The following is a 16,739-nucleotide window of genomic DNA, read 5'->3' on the forward strand; positions in this document are numbered from 1 at the left end:
TGAAAATAAGATGAGCAAAATTAATTAAATCTCTCTTAACTCGAATGATAAAAGTAACGTAAAATTCTTGCGGTGGTTAAGGACTCGAATATTATGGGAATTACTAAAAATCTATTTAGAAGCAATTAAACATTAACGAGTTAGTTTCTCGATTCGATTAAGAAAATTTCGCCAACAGAATTAATGTCAAGCAGAAAAATTCGACATCTCGATAAAGTTCTCTTCAACGAATGACTCGCAAAATGATCACTTTGCGCCAGTTCTTTCCGACGCGTTAGGTACATTATTAGAAGGCATACGTTAGTACATTTCTTTCGAACTAACGGAAGTATCTCACCAGGACAGATGAACGACAGTGAGAGAAAAATTCTTGCGCGGTCGATCACTTTACGATAATTTCCACCATTATCTCGTTAGCGCAGACGTATATTCGTCTTACATCAGTGTCTGTCGAGATAATTGCGGATGCCAGCGATGCAGTCAGTTATGCAGTCACATATATTTTAGGAGCAGTATTATATCGAATCTCTGCTGAATATGATAAAGAATCTGATATGAACTGTTTTTTTTGACACTGCTATTTACTTCGTGATATTTATTATACATTTTCATATCAGATATAATTAATTAATACTTAACTTTTTATTAATATTATATTAATTAAAGTGTATGATCGCTATCGTGAGAATATAACTGTGCAATTACATTAGAAAAACAATTTGTAACATAAATGGAATTACAATTAGAAGTTATTGTTATTCATTTCTCTCAATTATTGTGCGATTAATTTATTAATTATTTACCTGCTGAATATAAGAGGCCGGCGAAAGATCCGTTGAATCCAATTCTGATTTTCATGTAGTCGTCTTGACATTCCGCCTCGATATCTGTAAATATACGATTTAATTGTGAATTTATTTAAGTTTATCCGCAGCCTTATCTCTATTTTATTGGATGCACAGTTAATAATAACTGTGATTTTCACAGGTAATAATAACTGTAATTCTTTTAATCCGACTGTTTTAACTACGACTGCGATGAATACAATATATCTCAATGCGTTCTGTTCGCCAGTATTTCGACAAACTATCAGAAAAAGTATCCAAAGAGAAGACTTATATCAGCTACATTGTTGATCCATCAGCGCGATGAACCCTCTGTCTACATCTTCTTGTATTTACGAAACAGAGAAGGTCTAGGTGGACTCTCCGAATGTCGAAAGAGGAATGGGGAAAACTGCGTATCCGATTGTACGAACTAGCGGAAAAAATCGACGCTAAACTACGTTCATTAAGAATCGACTTTCGAAAATAATACGTAACAAACTTACCGTAAAAAATCTATGGAAATTATATAATCTTATAAAATTAAAAGATTTATTAAATAACGATAATCATCGGTTTGCAATAAGGAATTGATTCTATTTAAAGAAACGTAAGTGGCGGTCCTCTTACGGTTGTAAAGAAGCTTTTCAGACGAGAAAAGCTTTCAGGAGAACGCAATAGCGTTACCGTATTTAATCGAGCCCGGTTCCACTTCGAAACGAGTACATCGAGCATCGGCGAACCGCTTCAATCGATCGTCGTGTGGACTTTTGTGATCGCGACCGGAAGATCCTGTCGTCATTCACATGTCGAAACCGGGCGCGGAAAATCGTAGATTCGCGGATAGAGGAACGAGTGGAAAACCGGTCGTCGATGACGAGTGAAAGTAAGTTGGGGGTCCGGTATAGGCGCTCTTCGTGGTAAGAAGCCGTTTCCACTGCAACGACGTAACCCGCCGTCGCGGCTGCAAAGCGGAATGGAGATTGATGGAGGATAGTGATAGTTACAGTCGAGGTATCTACCGATGATACAACCTTTTCATTCTGTGACCCACGCTCGACCCACGCACATCGTCGTAGGACGCGTCGCATCCTCGCCTGACACACTTGATTATATTTCATACATTAATTCTGACCGCATTCGAAACGCTTCATTATATTTTATTAATCGACTGTATCCAAACGCATTCAATAAGATGAGAAAAATTATATCTCTCTTAAATCGAATGATAAAAGTAACGTAAAATTCTTGCAATGGTTAAAGATCCGAATATTATGGGAATTACTAACTAGTTTCTCGATTCGATTAAGAAAAATGAAAATAAGATGAGAAAAATTAATTAAATCTCTCTTAAATCGAATAGTAAAAAAAACGTAAAATTCTTGCGGTTAAATATCCGAATATTATGGGAATTAAAAATCTATTTAGAAGTAATTAAAAATTGACGAGTTAGTTTCTCGATTCGATTAAGAAAAATGAAAATAAGATGAGCAAAATTAATTAAATCTCTCTTAAATCGAATGATAAAAACGTAAAATTCTTGTAACGATTAAGAATCCGAATATTATGGGAATTATTAAAAATCTATTTAGAAGTAATTAAAAATTAGTGAGTTAGTTTCTCGATTCGATTAAGAAAAATGAAAAAGTCCAATTTGGAGATCAGCGCGAACGCTCGTGCGATGGATCGAGATGGAAAAAAAAATAATTAAACGGAGATAGAGATGCGAGGGAGATAGTTACACCGGAGGCACATGCCGATGATACAACCGTTCCGTTTCACCTTCTTCCTACGCTTCGCGCGAATGTACCGAGCGCATTTTCGAGCGGCGCACGTACGTATACGCACGCTTATTAGAATTGCGGATACGTGCTTTGTGTTCATCGTCCGGCAAAACGTCAGTGGGCAGACAATGGGAAGAGTTGAGCAACGCCGATATTTGCTCGAACGTGCCGAGAGCGCGAAGGATATTGTCGGGTTCCTCTTGAGATGCCCACGCTATGTTTATACCGTAAAAATCGAGAGATTTTTGAAGAACTATAAAAAGATTTTTTTATATTTTTAATAAAAAGTAAAAGAAGGTTTTTAAGTAATGTCATGTTTTTTTTATTTAATTTTGAAGAGGACCCAGAGAGTCAAAACGTCATCGACAGCACACTTTAAACATATATTTTTGCGCTTTTTATTGTATGTAATTTGAATAACTTTATAAACTTTCTGTCATAATATATTATTACTATCACGCACCATTATCTGCGTCTTTGGTTCCTAGCCTTCTCTTATTTTTTATTGGATTTGTATCATTTGAACCATTTTGATATTAAAATTTTTACTTATTTCTTTTATATTTTTCAACATGAATCTTCTCTCACAATCAGATTTAACTACGAGATTTTAAATTTTGGATGTTCAGTCTCTCAACAAGCAAGTCTTAAATTTAATTTTTCATCTTCACATTTTTGTATTCGTTAGTCTAATTGATTGGATCGATTTAAAAATGATTGGAAGGAGAAGAGTCGATATTTCGGATGCGCGGTGGAAAACGCGGATTGCGTAGAAGGAAAAAGGAATAGCAAAATGGATCTCGAGGACGTACGAGAATCGAGCGTTACCGAGGCGGATACATTAAACCTAATGGGCCCTCTTTCGCGTAATTGATGATCCCGCGGGTGGCCTCAAGTTCCCGCAGAGAGCAAGCGGCTTGACTTTACGACTTCATTGAACCAACGAGGTTTATACGCCGGGCGTAACATTCATCATTGCCAATGGCATGCTCATCCAAATGTTTTAGGAAATTTGCCGTAGCAACGTGATCGTCGATCGTCTCGCCGAAGGGTCTGAGTCCATCGATCTTTTCAAAAATGGTGCTCGGATGATTGTACGGTCGATTTTTCTTACGATACATGCGCGTCGAATGATTTATCAGGATGAAGTAGAGCGAAGTAGATTTATGCCGATCGCTTATAACTCAATCCTTTCTCGCTACGTCTAAACTTTATAAAAGAATACTGCTCTGTCTTGCGATGTAAGAAAAAGTGAGAATCTGCACATCTTACATAAGTTTATATAATAGGATTTATATAATAAAATTTTGGAATAATTTTACGGTACCGATATTAATTATATACATCGAGTTCAACGAATATAATAGATGATCGTATCTTCATCCCATGGATAATACGTATATCGGTGAAGCAAATTGGCGTATAATGATTCAGTTAAGAAACACGAAACGATTAATTGTAGATGGCAAAAATGTAATGAGTGGATGCTTCGTTCTGGTTGAATAAGCGTGGGGGGAATGATGCGTCGTTAAAGTATTTTTCTCACATTGTGATTTCCAATACGATCGTATAATTTTCCGCAAAATGCAATTAAAAGGATTCGCAACGAGAGAGGCTTGATAGCGATACCATTCTCTCTATCCAGTAAATGTTATTTATTTACATTATTACGGAAGACACGCTATAATTTTCTCTGAGAATATCAGATAATAAGACCTGCTTGATTGCTCGGCGATATGCACGAAGTATTCAGATTTATTCGCAATAAAACTTTAAAGCTCCGGAAAAATATCCGCTTTATATCGCGGCGGATGAGCGTAATAAATGCGCACGGCTACGTAGGAAATTAATTTTATTTTCACAGGACATTGTCTATTCTTTCATAACGGGATACCGCGTCGGTCACGATTAATGTCTTGTTCCACTGGCATTAATTAGCGCCGCGCTATGTGAGATTAAAAATAAAGCATCAGCTGATGGAGATTAGAATTTTAACGAGACATCATTGCATCATTCGCTATCATAAAGCTACTTCATCAGAGTTAATCAATTGGATAACATTTTTATCGCAAAGAAATAAAAGTGATCTTATAAATTTGCTACAAATTTCCATAAACGCGATTTAATAGCGATTTTTTAGCGCAATAAGATTAAGTATACGAGATGATTCGTTAAAGAAAATCGCAAGTTAATTACAAGTGTAAAGAAAATCTTGGATATATTCGAGAGAGAGAGAGACGATGTTAAATCATTCAAAGATTTTTTCGCAGACTGGACGACATAACTTCACGTCATCGTCATCGGTAACGAGAAAAGTCGCGTAATGGCCGCTCATGAACATCATTTTCATCGCGACGCGGCGGCGTCGCAATCTCCTCCCGGAAGGAAAAAAGAAGCCAGAAACGAGCCGTCGTCGATTAGATACCGGCGCTATAACGTACGCGTCCGAGTTCTATCTGCTCGAGTTTCCACGAGGCAATCGCGATCCGCACGATGCGGATAATGATGATCGCGCGGGATGATGATGATGACGTTGCTCGAGCCGACTGCGGCGAAACGACGACGAGATGATCGGAGATGGGCATCGGAGGTCTAGGCGGAGGTGGTGCACCATACCCTCGATGTCAGGAGCGTCGTACGACTTTCCGACACCGTTTTAATTGCCTCCTCTCTAACGGTAGCCATCGCACTCTGAATTCTCGGACGCGTTGGCTGGGACGATAGAGGTGAGACGTATTACATCGCGTTGCGATTCTTCCAAGTCGATCGACCGAGACACCACGTCGGAGGGAAGTCTCTTACTTTGCCTGCGAGTTTCGGACTCCTTGCCGGGCAACGGGCGGAAAAATAACGGCTCGACATGCTAAAGCGACGACCATATGTCTCGGCCTTTCTCATTCGAGGCACACTGACCTACCGAGATCGAATGCATGTTGTACCGTGTATGTTTTGCCGGCGCTCTTGTATTCTGATGAGGAATATAGCGGACCCCTCTCCCTTCCCGCCCCCCCGGATGAGCGCAGTGTTTGAATATTCTATTGCTTTAAATACGTTTCCAAGCAATTCCTTCTACTTTGATGCGCGAGAGCGTAATAATGTAATCACGAGTGAAATTGAATCAACAATCCACTATCAGAGATCGGTAGAGATTTCTGTTATTGGTTCTAGATCAACGTAATCAATACCCTTTCATACCGTATTTCCGCTGAATTAGCGATCTGATATAAGCTACCATTAAAGCTATACCTACAAAACAGGAAATTTCTATTAGCTCGGAAGATTGTACAGATTGAAGAGTAATTTCCTTATCTCCACCCTGTATCTCCACCCCCTAATTTCATATTTAGTTTGCTTTGCTTTACTAAAAAAGTGCGTAAACAGACTATTGAGAGTATTAGTTAAATGTCTGCAGTTTATCAAAGATCGCTTATCTTAATATTATCACATTATGTCTGTGAAAGTAATTAAATTCGACGAGAAAAAATAAGGAAGACGTTTTTATATACTCACGTTGCACTCGCGTTGTATTGGGTCTGTATCTTCGATGTTCGCGATCCCAGGTCTCTGGATGTCTCCTCCAATCCTCGTCACCGATTACGCCTGTCCCTCCTCCTGTAGAAAGCCCTTGCAAGCCTTGAAGTGTTTGAAGGGCTTGAAGATTCGAATTCACAGGTCGGTTCTTTAACGATGGAACTGGTACATAAGCGGCACCATCGCCAACGTATACGACCTTTTGGAAAAAATAAAGAAGCAGTATTTTAATAATTAAATAATACCACAAATGCGGATTAGATAATTTGCTAGAACCCTTTAGAATAATTCAAGATTTATTATTTAATATGTTTATTGTGTCCATGAATCACATTTCATATACAAAGAACACATCAATGTATTAAATAATTTAATCATTTAATCATTTAAAGTAAAAATGAAAAATTTATTGATTTTTAACAAGGCTGCAAAAATAGCTACATATATTAAGGTTACACGAAATATATGTCAAATGATAAAATTAATAATAAAATTAATAATAAAAATGAAAGTAAATTTTATTAAAAATATCGGAAGATCATTAGATGCGAATTAAACATAATCATTATAATTATAAATATTGATTAGCTCATTCATTACCGTTGGTAAATGACACATAGAAATATTGCAACAAGATTTATATATTGAAATATTTTGTGTAATATACATATATTTTTATTTAAAATAAGAATCAAAGTGAAAAATTGTGATTTATTTCGATATTTACGAGCAATAATTATAATATAAATATCATTAGAATCAAATATATAATTAAATATAAATTAAATATAAATTATACAATTAAATATAAATTATAAATTATAAATAAATTAAATATATTTCTTCTTACATTTTGAATTTCCTTAAAATTTGACTATTGTTTTCGCTATTGAGGATAATATATCAATTATCGAAAAACAAATATATATTAATATATTAATCGTTTAATAATAATAAATATATGATAGATTAATAACAAATTTTTTTCGTTTCTTGATATTAATTTTAATGTCAAAAAATTTTATCACCAACCTATAATATTTGGGAGCATATGTATCGAAGTGTTCGAAATGTATCGTGTCTGTGATATGAAATTTCGATGAATCATTTTGATATAATAGGGTAAAAAGTATGTTAAAAAGGATCTAGATATTAAAGAGGAAATGTAGATTATAATTACGCTAAAACTTAATAAATCTAATACATTTAATGAATAAGAGAGCAAATTTATGAAATGTATTAAAATGTATTAAATTTATAAAATGTATTAAATTTATTAATACATTTTAAAATATAAAAATGTATTAAATTTATTAATTGTTGACATAACTGATCCGTCATCCTGTTTCTCCTTAAATATTTTATGGCAGCAACAAAAAAACGTACAGCATGTTCGACATATTTCGCGCTTTGTTTACATCCGCGCTGTGTTACATTCGGTTGCCCTATGTCGTCAGTTCAGTACGCGACGCTCGAACTGATAGCATGGGTAGGTGCTTGTGCTGCTTAAATTTCGATCAAACAACGTAAAATACGTATTTTAATAAATCATTGACATGCAAATAATTTAATTTAATTTTTACTATCTCACATATATATTAATATACGGAATTAGGTGTGAATGTATTTATACTAGTTAATTTGAATATTAATATGATATTATGATTATATTAAACGAACGTTGCGCATTTAACATAATATCGCATGTTGATCATTTAATAATAATAGGTACATATTAAAGGATTTACATATTCGATATGCAATACAATAGTTTCTCATAATATATGGAAATTATAAATTTTTTAAATAATAATTAATAATTTATCTTTAATATTCTAACGCGTGTAATATGATATGTAAATTACAGATATCAAGATCAATGATGTGAAATTATCGACGCAAAGTACCGAACCAGTCATAACTCTGTGCTGATTTTCTGTCGCAAGATAATAAAATACGTGTCGCGATTAATGTCGGGAGTGCCGTACAAAGTGTCGCGCGATCTTAGTATTTTGCTAATTAATGCGTACGCGATAATTAACTATTTTCGCACGTGATAGTTAATCGTTTTCGCGAGTGAGTATAATGTATGTGAGTGTCGCAGAAGAAGCCGCAAAAAACGAAGGAAGGAGAGGACAGGAGGCTTCGAGCAACGGCGGAGCATCCGTGAGGTGAGAAAATTACAACCTACTTAATTTATTACTCGTAAAATTAATTACTCGTTTATCTTCATGTGCTTTAATTTACATTATTGAATAATATGATGCACGTTATTAAATCTTCTAGAAGTTTTAATTTAAAATTCTTAAAAATATTTTTATAATAAACTATCTTTGCAATATAATATTTTTCTTTAATATTTTTCTTAATATTCTTAATATTTTTCTTAAAATATAGTTCTTGAATATTTTTCTTTACAAGACAAATCAAAATTTAATTGCGTGCATCAATTACATTTATAATAAATTATCTCTGCAACGCTTTAATTTAATTTTTCCTTAAAAGAAAAAATCAAAACTTAACCGCGCGCGATGATTATTTTTTATAATATTAATTTATTTTATATATAATGGTACTTTATCTTATATGTATAATGTAATTATACTTTTATCAAGTATTGCGTATATTACAACTCCTATTGCGCATTGTGTCGATGAATTATTTTTTTATTTTATAATCTCGAAGTAATATCGAGAAAAGAGAGACAGAGAGAGAGAAAGAGAAAAAGAAATTTTATTAAAAAGAGAGATTAGAGATTAAACATATACATAAAATGTTATATTTAAAATAAAGAAAATTTTAAAAAACCGAGAGAAGTATTACAATCTGATTGACAACTTTTTTGCATTGAACTTTAACATAAATTTCTCGTTTGTAAAAAAAAAGAAAAACGATTTGAGGCTTGCATGTGATGAGATGAAATTTGATCGTTCATGCTAATAATCGACACCCGCGCTAAATTCCCGATGCTACTAATGATATTCATACGGGAGTTCGGAAAACGAACACGAGGAATCCGCTAACGAGTCGCAGGTAGTGATTTGCCGGTTCAAAGCCGTTAGTCCGCACATTGCGAATTGCCGCAAAATATTCTCCCGTACATACCCGATCCAGCTATGCAAAATCATCCCGTCGAGCGGGAGCCCTGACCTCTCCTACGTTAACGATCCGATTTAACCCCCAACCCGTGCGAATCGCTACCGCTCGGACGGTGAGAAAGGGCGAGAAGCAGCGTCGGGGGTCGAGACCGCGACGAAGAGTAGAAATACGCGGAAGAGGGAGGAGATCGGCGGTGGAGAATCCGTGGAGGCGGAAAGGTACGCGGAGAAGCCGATGGACGAGGAAGTCCGGACAGCACGAGTAACGCGTGACTAACGCTTTACGAGCTCGTCTCTCGGCAAGCGTGGGTACCTCGAGGTCGTTCATTCGCGTACGGGTGCCGAGCGCAAGAAGAGGAGCAAGAAGAGCGAGCGGAACGATGGGACCGACGAGGACCGAAGGGGTCGGAGGAAGGGGATAGGGGAAGGATTATGCTTCGAGTCGCTTGTCAGCGAGGACGTCGCGAGCCCGGCGGGCAGGCACCTTACTCGAACGAATTGGCCGTGAAGGCAAGACGCGGATGAGCACGTGGTTAGTGATAGAAACGCGAAATGCGTATAAAAAGTCGCGAACAGCCTCCATATGCCGTGACGAAGAAACCTCCGTTTCGTTCCGGCCGCCTCCTCGTTTCCCTTCCATATTTTTTCCCCGCTCTCTCTGTTCTCTTTTCTCTCCCCGAACATGACATCTGACGCGATAGATTGCCGTGCGATTGGATCGGCGAGGAAAGTAGTCTTCTTTCTATTTTGCTTTTGAGGAATTTTTTTCAACTTCCGGAATAAACCTCGATGCAATCGAAACAAAACATTGACATTTATGAATTAAAAAAAAATTGGAATATTTTTTCATAACTAGGGGATTCTTTTAACGAGAAATTCTCGGTGTCCTGTTGGAAGTTTCGCGAGAAATAACCGGCGATCTTTGAATCTTCCGTAGTCAATCTTATTGGAATGCGTTACGAGGGAGAGACCTAATGCGAACGATAAGTGCTGATTACCTTCGACTCTTGCCATGCTTAACCATAGTAGCCTTGGTACTTAACTGTACTAGGCGGTAGGAAATGCAGCGAACGCGAAAAGCCCCTTTACGTTGAGCATACAATCGAGTGATTTTCATCGAAGCTCTTCGCACGACGTTTTCCGTTTTGCGGATTCCTTTTCCAAGAAAAGGTCTTTTTTTCGGTCTCATCTCGATAAATCAATTTCCGATAAGTTTATCGAAAATCAGGGTTGCTATGTAAGTCGAGGAAATATTAGTAAGAATTGGCATCCGGCGATAAATTCAATTCGACATAGAATCCTGTACGTTTTATATGTTGCGTAATAAGAACAATTTCTTTAATAATCATCGACATCCGCGATTTTAGCTCGTTTCTTCAAGGAGGAAATATATACTAAGTAACCGTTTAGGCTTTCACGTTTTCTTACGCTCTGAAAGATGATGCCGACAGTCGAGATTTCTTTTAGAGTGAATGTTCGTTTCTTCGTGGGACTTCGTTTGATCAAGTCACACCGAGATATGCACATTCACGCTATGATTAACGGTCGCGCGGTTAGAGTGTCGAAAGTCATTAGTCGTAGAAAGATCGCTCGCGAATGGCTTAGATAACTCGAACGGCTTATCTCATACATAGAATACGAGATTATGATTGTGCGAGATTGCTAAGATTCTCTCCGGACATAATTTACGTGGAATTTTGCATGAAATGAAAGAAAAAATTTAATGAAAAATTAATATGCTAAACAGATAATAAAGCTTACGTTAATTTCACAATCAAAGTTGAAATTTGATAGGCGATTTATATATTACATAAATAAGTATAAATTCAGAAATTTTTATTTTTAATCCTTATGCAAGATTGCTAAAATTCTCTCCGGACATAATTTATGTGGAATTTTGCACGAAAGAAAAAGTGAAAGAAAAAATTTGATGAAAAATTAATTTGCTAAAAATTAATATGCATAAAATTAATATGCTAAACAGATATTAATGCTTACATTAATTTTACAATGAAAGTTGGAATTTTTGACAGGCGATTTATATAATATTATATAAATAAGTATAAATTCTCAGAAATTTTTTTTATTTTTAATCTTTATTAATTATTTTAAATTAATTATAATCCATGGAGTAGAAAAAATTAATTCTCGAAGCGATTAATAATAATCCGTTACATTTATTACATTTATTACATAAAATCACTCGTAGTCATCGGTTCATAATTTTAGAGAAACGTAGAAACGGCGAAATTTATCTCTTTGCTGGATGAAGCGATTTTGCAATTTCTAATTAATAAATTTGCTCCCTACTTAGCGTGCACTTCAATCTTTGCTTTCTGAATCGTAATGACCGGAAACGACAGCCCAGATGAAACTGATCTTGTCTCCAATTTCGCAGCGAACCGCTCGTAAACGCTCGTAAACCGCTTCTGGATTTCTCGCGCGGATAATAGGGTCTTTTCCCGCAGAGAGAATCATTCGGCGCAAGAAGCGATCCATCCGCTCGCAATTTGCGATGTAACGAAGGTCGCGCACGGACGTGGCCGCGATACCCTTTCTCTCTATTCTATTGGAAACTGGTTCACATTTTTTTGCAATCGGAATCGATTCCGCTCGTGAGACTAGTTTAAAGGCAATCCGGAGATCATCGATAAACGGGCGATTAATCAAGGAGGAATGGCCTTTTATATCCTCCCCCTCTCCTCCTCCTCGTTCCAATGCAACCTTCTGCCCTTCGTTTAGAAAGGGCTATTTCGTCACGAGGGAAAATTACGAGGGAAGCGAGCGCGTTCGATAAAATTGATTTTCATTGCAAATGGATCTTTCAATTTCGTTGATATACCAAGGCAAGAGTGTCGCGCGAAGAAAGCAAGACGATTGTGCCTCGTAGATGTCCGGGAGGATTTTTCTGGTCGATCGGGGACGCGTCGACGATCGAGGCATCGTCCTTACCGCGGTTAACTGTCGGCGTTCTCTCTCTTTCTCTCTCTTTAATTTTTTTTCTTTATCTCCTCTTGAATCATAGCGGATGCAGAACACCTGCATCTAGGTTCTTTCTCCGTAGTACGGCCTTGCGCGCGAGCACTCGCTAACGAGGAATCACGCGAAACTTAAACAGATGTGCGAGTATCATTCCACGTTTCACGCTTCCTTTTTTTTTTTTACTCCCCTAGTGCACTCCTTGTTTTTTTTTTCTAATCCCCTTTCGAGAAAACCGTTCGCCAATTAACTATAACTGGACATATCGTACGGCAGATGCGTGCATACGTCTTTTCTCCTACATTTTTATTATTTTATTTTCGCGATTATATGTTTATTGGCAGAAATCTGTTGGATCTGCAAAAGAACTCTGAAAACTTTTATTGAACATTTTCCGGCTTTCGTTTTCAGTAATTTAATAATAACGCGTGTTAAGTAAAAGTGTGATGTTGACTTGCATTTTTAATGTAAATTTCGCGATATAAATAATTTTTTAAAAAATTACGAAGAAAAAACCTACATTATATTTATATAATATTGACTGTAATATATATCCTATTGTTGGGGTAAAATTTTTAAAATTTTTTAATTTCTTATATTATACATTTTATTTTCGAATCAAATCAGTATGGAAAGAGAGAGATAGATAGAGAGAAATAAGAATAACGAAACAAAGAAAAATAACTGATCGGAGAGAGACTTCTTGCACAATATCTACCATAAATTTCAATAAGTAAATGCGCAAGGCGAAACAAATTGGCGATGCGTGACTTACAGTATCGTGGTCGCTGGCCTCGTGAGTTAACGCTTCTCTGGTTTCGTTTCGAGGGGAATCATCCTCATCGGGTCCCGATCCGCTACTCCCCCAATAATCCTCGGTCGCATCGTCGATGGCAGAATCTTCGGAGTTCCCATCCACCTCCGCGTTTTCGTGATTGGTTGCCTTTGAGACAAAATCGTCCTGGATATATTTTTCCACCCTTTGTATTATCATATACGCAATTATATAAAGATACTTACCTGACACCTCGGCGTGACCACCGTCAGCATCCAAATGGCGATATATCTGTAACAATATATATAATCTTGAATTATAAAATTATATAGAAAAAATTTAAAAATAATAATATTTAAAATATAAAAATAAGCTCAATTGTGAGACAATAAATTTCGCGTTGCGAGGAAACATACGCTTAAGAAATTCTCTTTTGCATTTTAAATTTCCAAAGTAGTTTAATTAAGATATTTACATTCTTGAGAAATATAATGTAAAAATTGTACAAGCTTGAAAGCCTACATTTTATCAAGGACGATCGCGAAGGCCGTTCCACGGGAAAAAGCTTCGTTACGACAGTAACGGAAGTCTCCGCGAAAGGACGAATAAGCGGGATAAGCCGAGGAAGGAAGGAACGTGACTGGAAACGCGATTAAGAAGGAAGGAAAAAAGACGAAACTCTCTCGGATCTCGCGATATATCGCACGCGGTATGGGAACTCCGAAGTGACACAGATCGCAACGCATTATGCATAATGTCGGAGTAATAAGAGTACGCATAATGTTGGCGTAATAAGAGTATCGCGGGCCAGCTACGGCCGCGGTCTTCTCTTCCTCCTCGCAGCTTGTGCCACGATCTAGAATGTGACTCATCTCTCGTTGCTGCTGCACCCTCGCCTTCTACTACCTTCACGTGAAACTCGAATGGGTTTCTTGCCTCCACGCTTACCATTTATAGACCTTTTCGGTTCATTCGCACGCGCTCGGTGACCTCGTGCCGGAACAACCGTATCAGTCTACGGTCTTTACTATTTTGCTGGATAATTTAATCGCTTGACTACGCGGTAGTTTACGTTATTTTCTATTTTCGGTTCTTCTGGTTTGGTTCATTATGACTTAACATACCAAGAGTCCTGTGCAGAGGTGTCTGTGATGTATAGACATTTTGCGTCTTTGGCAGAAAAGTCGTTCTTCATATGAAATTTTGTATTAATTGTATTTGCACTTTTTATGTATTTAATTTTTTTTCTAATCGCATATAGTGTAAAATATAAGGGAGTTTAAATTACAATATAATCTAGTTTTTCTCGTGATCGCAAAATGTTTCCATGTCACAGATTGAGGAATGAAGATTTCGCGAGATGTTTCGTGCATACTGAGCAGTGAGAATTTGCACGCAACTCATGTCAAGTCACTAAATCCTTCACGTCTAAACTCCTTTATAATAGTAGACTATATTGTTCCACTAGTTTTAAGACAATAGAAATTATCTACTTTTATCATCACGGTCATGTTGCAACAATGATAATTGCTATGAGCAGTCGGCCGTTGTTATCAGTGCGGTTTAATCGTCCTCTCTTTTGCGATTTTCCCGGGGTCGCGGGAATCAGCTGACCGTAGTTTTCCGAGACGTTATCGCTGGAAATTTTAAACGCGTATTACTTGCGTTACGAGGCGGTCGAGCGAACAAACATCGTTTCATCTCAGCGGTTAAGCAGTCGTTTGAAAAAACGAAATGCTTCTAGCATACTAGATGATGGAGTCGTCTAGGTCGAAATTGCCTACATCAGATCAGAATCGCATTAAATATTCCGAGAGATTAAACAACATAGTGAATCAGGATGATCGTTAGTCAAGAAAATAATAAGATTATATACTAAGATTTAAATGAAGTATATTGGATAACTCTAATCTTATCAAGTACGCTTAAAATTAATAAATGTTGCTCAAAGAGCCATTAGTAAATGTAATCTAATTTTATTTAATTATATTTAATTTATTATATTTAATTATATCTTTAATATTATATTTAATATTATTTATTATATTTATATATTTTTAATTTATTATATTTAATATTATATTTAATTTAGAATTCATTTGTTACAAAATTTTGATGCCGCGTACATTGACGTAATATCTACAAAACGTATTTCGGAGCAATCGTGATGTGGTCTCATTATTTTCGCATTAAAAATCGAATTTAAGAAGAAATGAAAAGAGACGCACGTTTGCATCGCTCGGGCGATTAAACGATAATTATCATCATGTAACGGTTTATATCACCAATTCGTCTTCATCTGCAATATGTTAGACGATGACAAGGATGATACGTTGATAATCGTACTAGAGAATGTTGCATATGTAAGATGATTATAAATACCGCACACAGGGAGAAAGGGGAAATTTATCTTATCCTACGCGCAACGGAATTCGAATCATCGCGATTACATCGGTTGTCAACGAGATGAGTGGATAATTATAATTACATATAATTAATTTATATGTTCTTGCTAAGAGAAAGGAGAGGGGGGATCAATTAGCGTCAAGCAACGATCGCAAACTTGTATTGCTTTTTCGTCTTCGCATCATCAGCGTTTCTCGCGATCGCGAAAATTACCCGATTCCGCTCGCTGTTTCTCACACTTTATAAGTGTCGTCATTTAATGGAGGGCCGTCGTTGCTTGATTTACGAGACATTTCCACACGAGCGACTGCTTGCAGCTGCATAAACGTTGAGATACTCGTGTAGCAGCTTTCGATTTAATTAATCCATGTAAATGATTTCGCTCGCAAAAATTCGAAAAATTCGGAAAATTAAAAACGAGGCCCTTTGCATATAATTATCATCACGCAGGTAGAATTGGATGCTAATGACTTCTTACGTTTGAAACGTTTGTCACTTGAGATCAATAACGTTCAAAAATGTATACCCTTCGATTAATCAAGAAAATCTCTTTGTTCAGCAAAAAGAAACGCGAACAGTGAATCATCTAACACAATCTCCCCGAATCAATCATTCGCCGACGAGTTGTATCCCGCGATACAGTTAAGGCGTGATTCGCGCTGGCGCATCATCGAAGGCACCGATACCGCAACTTCTCATTCACGATGCTCTTCGCGTTACAAAAACAATCAATAATCCCATCCCTCCGATACACATTGTTTCTCGCGGCGCGATGTTCCCACGTCGTCCATCTGTTCGTCCCGTGGACGATCAGACGAGGGAAGGCGTCCCGTCCTTATGGACCGCGCGGGATTAATTACCGCCGCCGAGTAGATTGGCATCGCATCGATAATTTCCGCGGGGAGGCATTCGCGAGACGCTTGATACAATTATTATTCGCCGGCGTCGCAGGTAAATGGAACGGAAGGTGTTGGACGTGGGATGCGCTCGACCAACGGATCGCGCTACGCGATGCTGATGGCCGTTAATCACGTGGCGCCGCGCGAGATAGATGCGAAGAGAGAGATAGACGACTCTTCTCTCCGCGTATTGCGGCCAAGCCGACGTGTGGGCGATGCGATTTACCGCTGTACCACCGTAGATTACCATATACATACACCCGGACAGACGTATGCGCGAATTATACGTGCACTATAAGGACGACGATCGGCTTGAACGATACCGATGCGTGCAATTAAATTGCTGCCCGTTTTTGCCGAACGCGCGTTACGCAAAGTGCGATTGCCAGCATCTATCAGATCCCACTTTCGGAGAGCTATTATTTTAACGAATAATTTATATA

General features: G+C 37.2%; 1 protein-coding gene across 1 annotated transcript in view; it reads right to left on the minus strand.

The window, feature by feature from the left end:
• Positions 1-16,739, minus strand: part of LOC105247867 — a 69,978-nt gene that overhangs the window by 5,401 nt on the left and 47,838 nt on the right. Inside the window, exons 2-5 of the mRNA XM_011252303.3 lie at positions 13,237-13,282; positions 12,992-13,159; positions 6,119-6,338; positions 804-887 (exon numbers count right to left, since the gene is read on the minus strand). Coding sequence (XP_011250605.1) covers positions 804-887; positions 6,119-6,338; positions 12,992-13,159; positions 13,237-13,282 — 518 coding nt within the window. The remainder of the gene's footprint in view (positions 1-803; positions 888-6,118; positions 6,339-12,991; positions 13,160-13,236; positions 13,283-16,739) is intronic.

The sequence above is a fragment of the Camponotus floridanus genome, unplaced genomic scaffold (genome assembly GCF_003227725.1).
Source record: "Camponotus floridanus strain SB8 unplaced genomic scaffold, Cflo_v7.5 scaffold91, whole genome shotgun sequence".
Lineage (NCBI taxonomy): Eukaryota > Metazoa > Arthropoda > Insecta > Hymenoptera > Formicidae > Camponotus > Camponotus floridanus.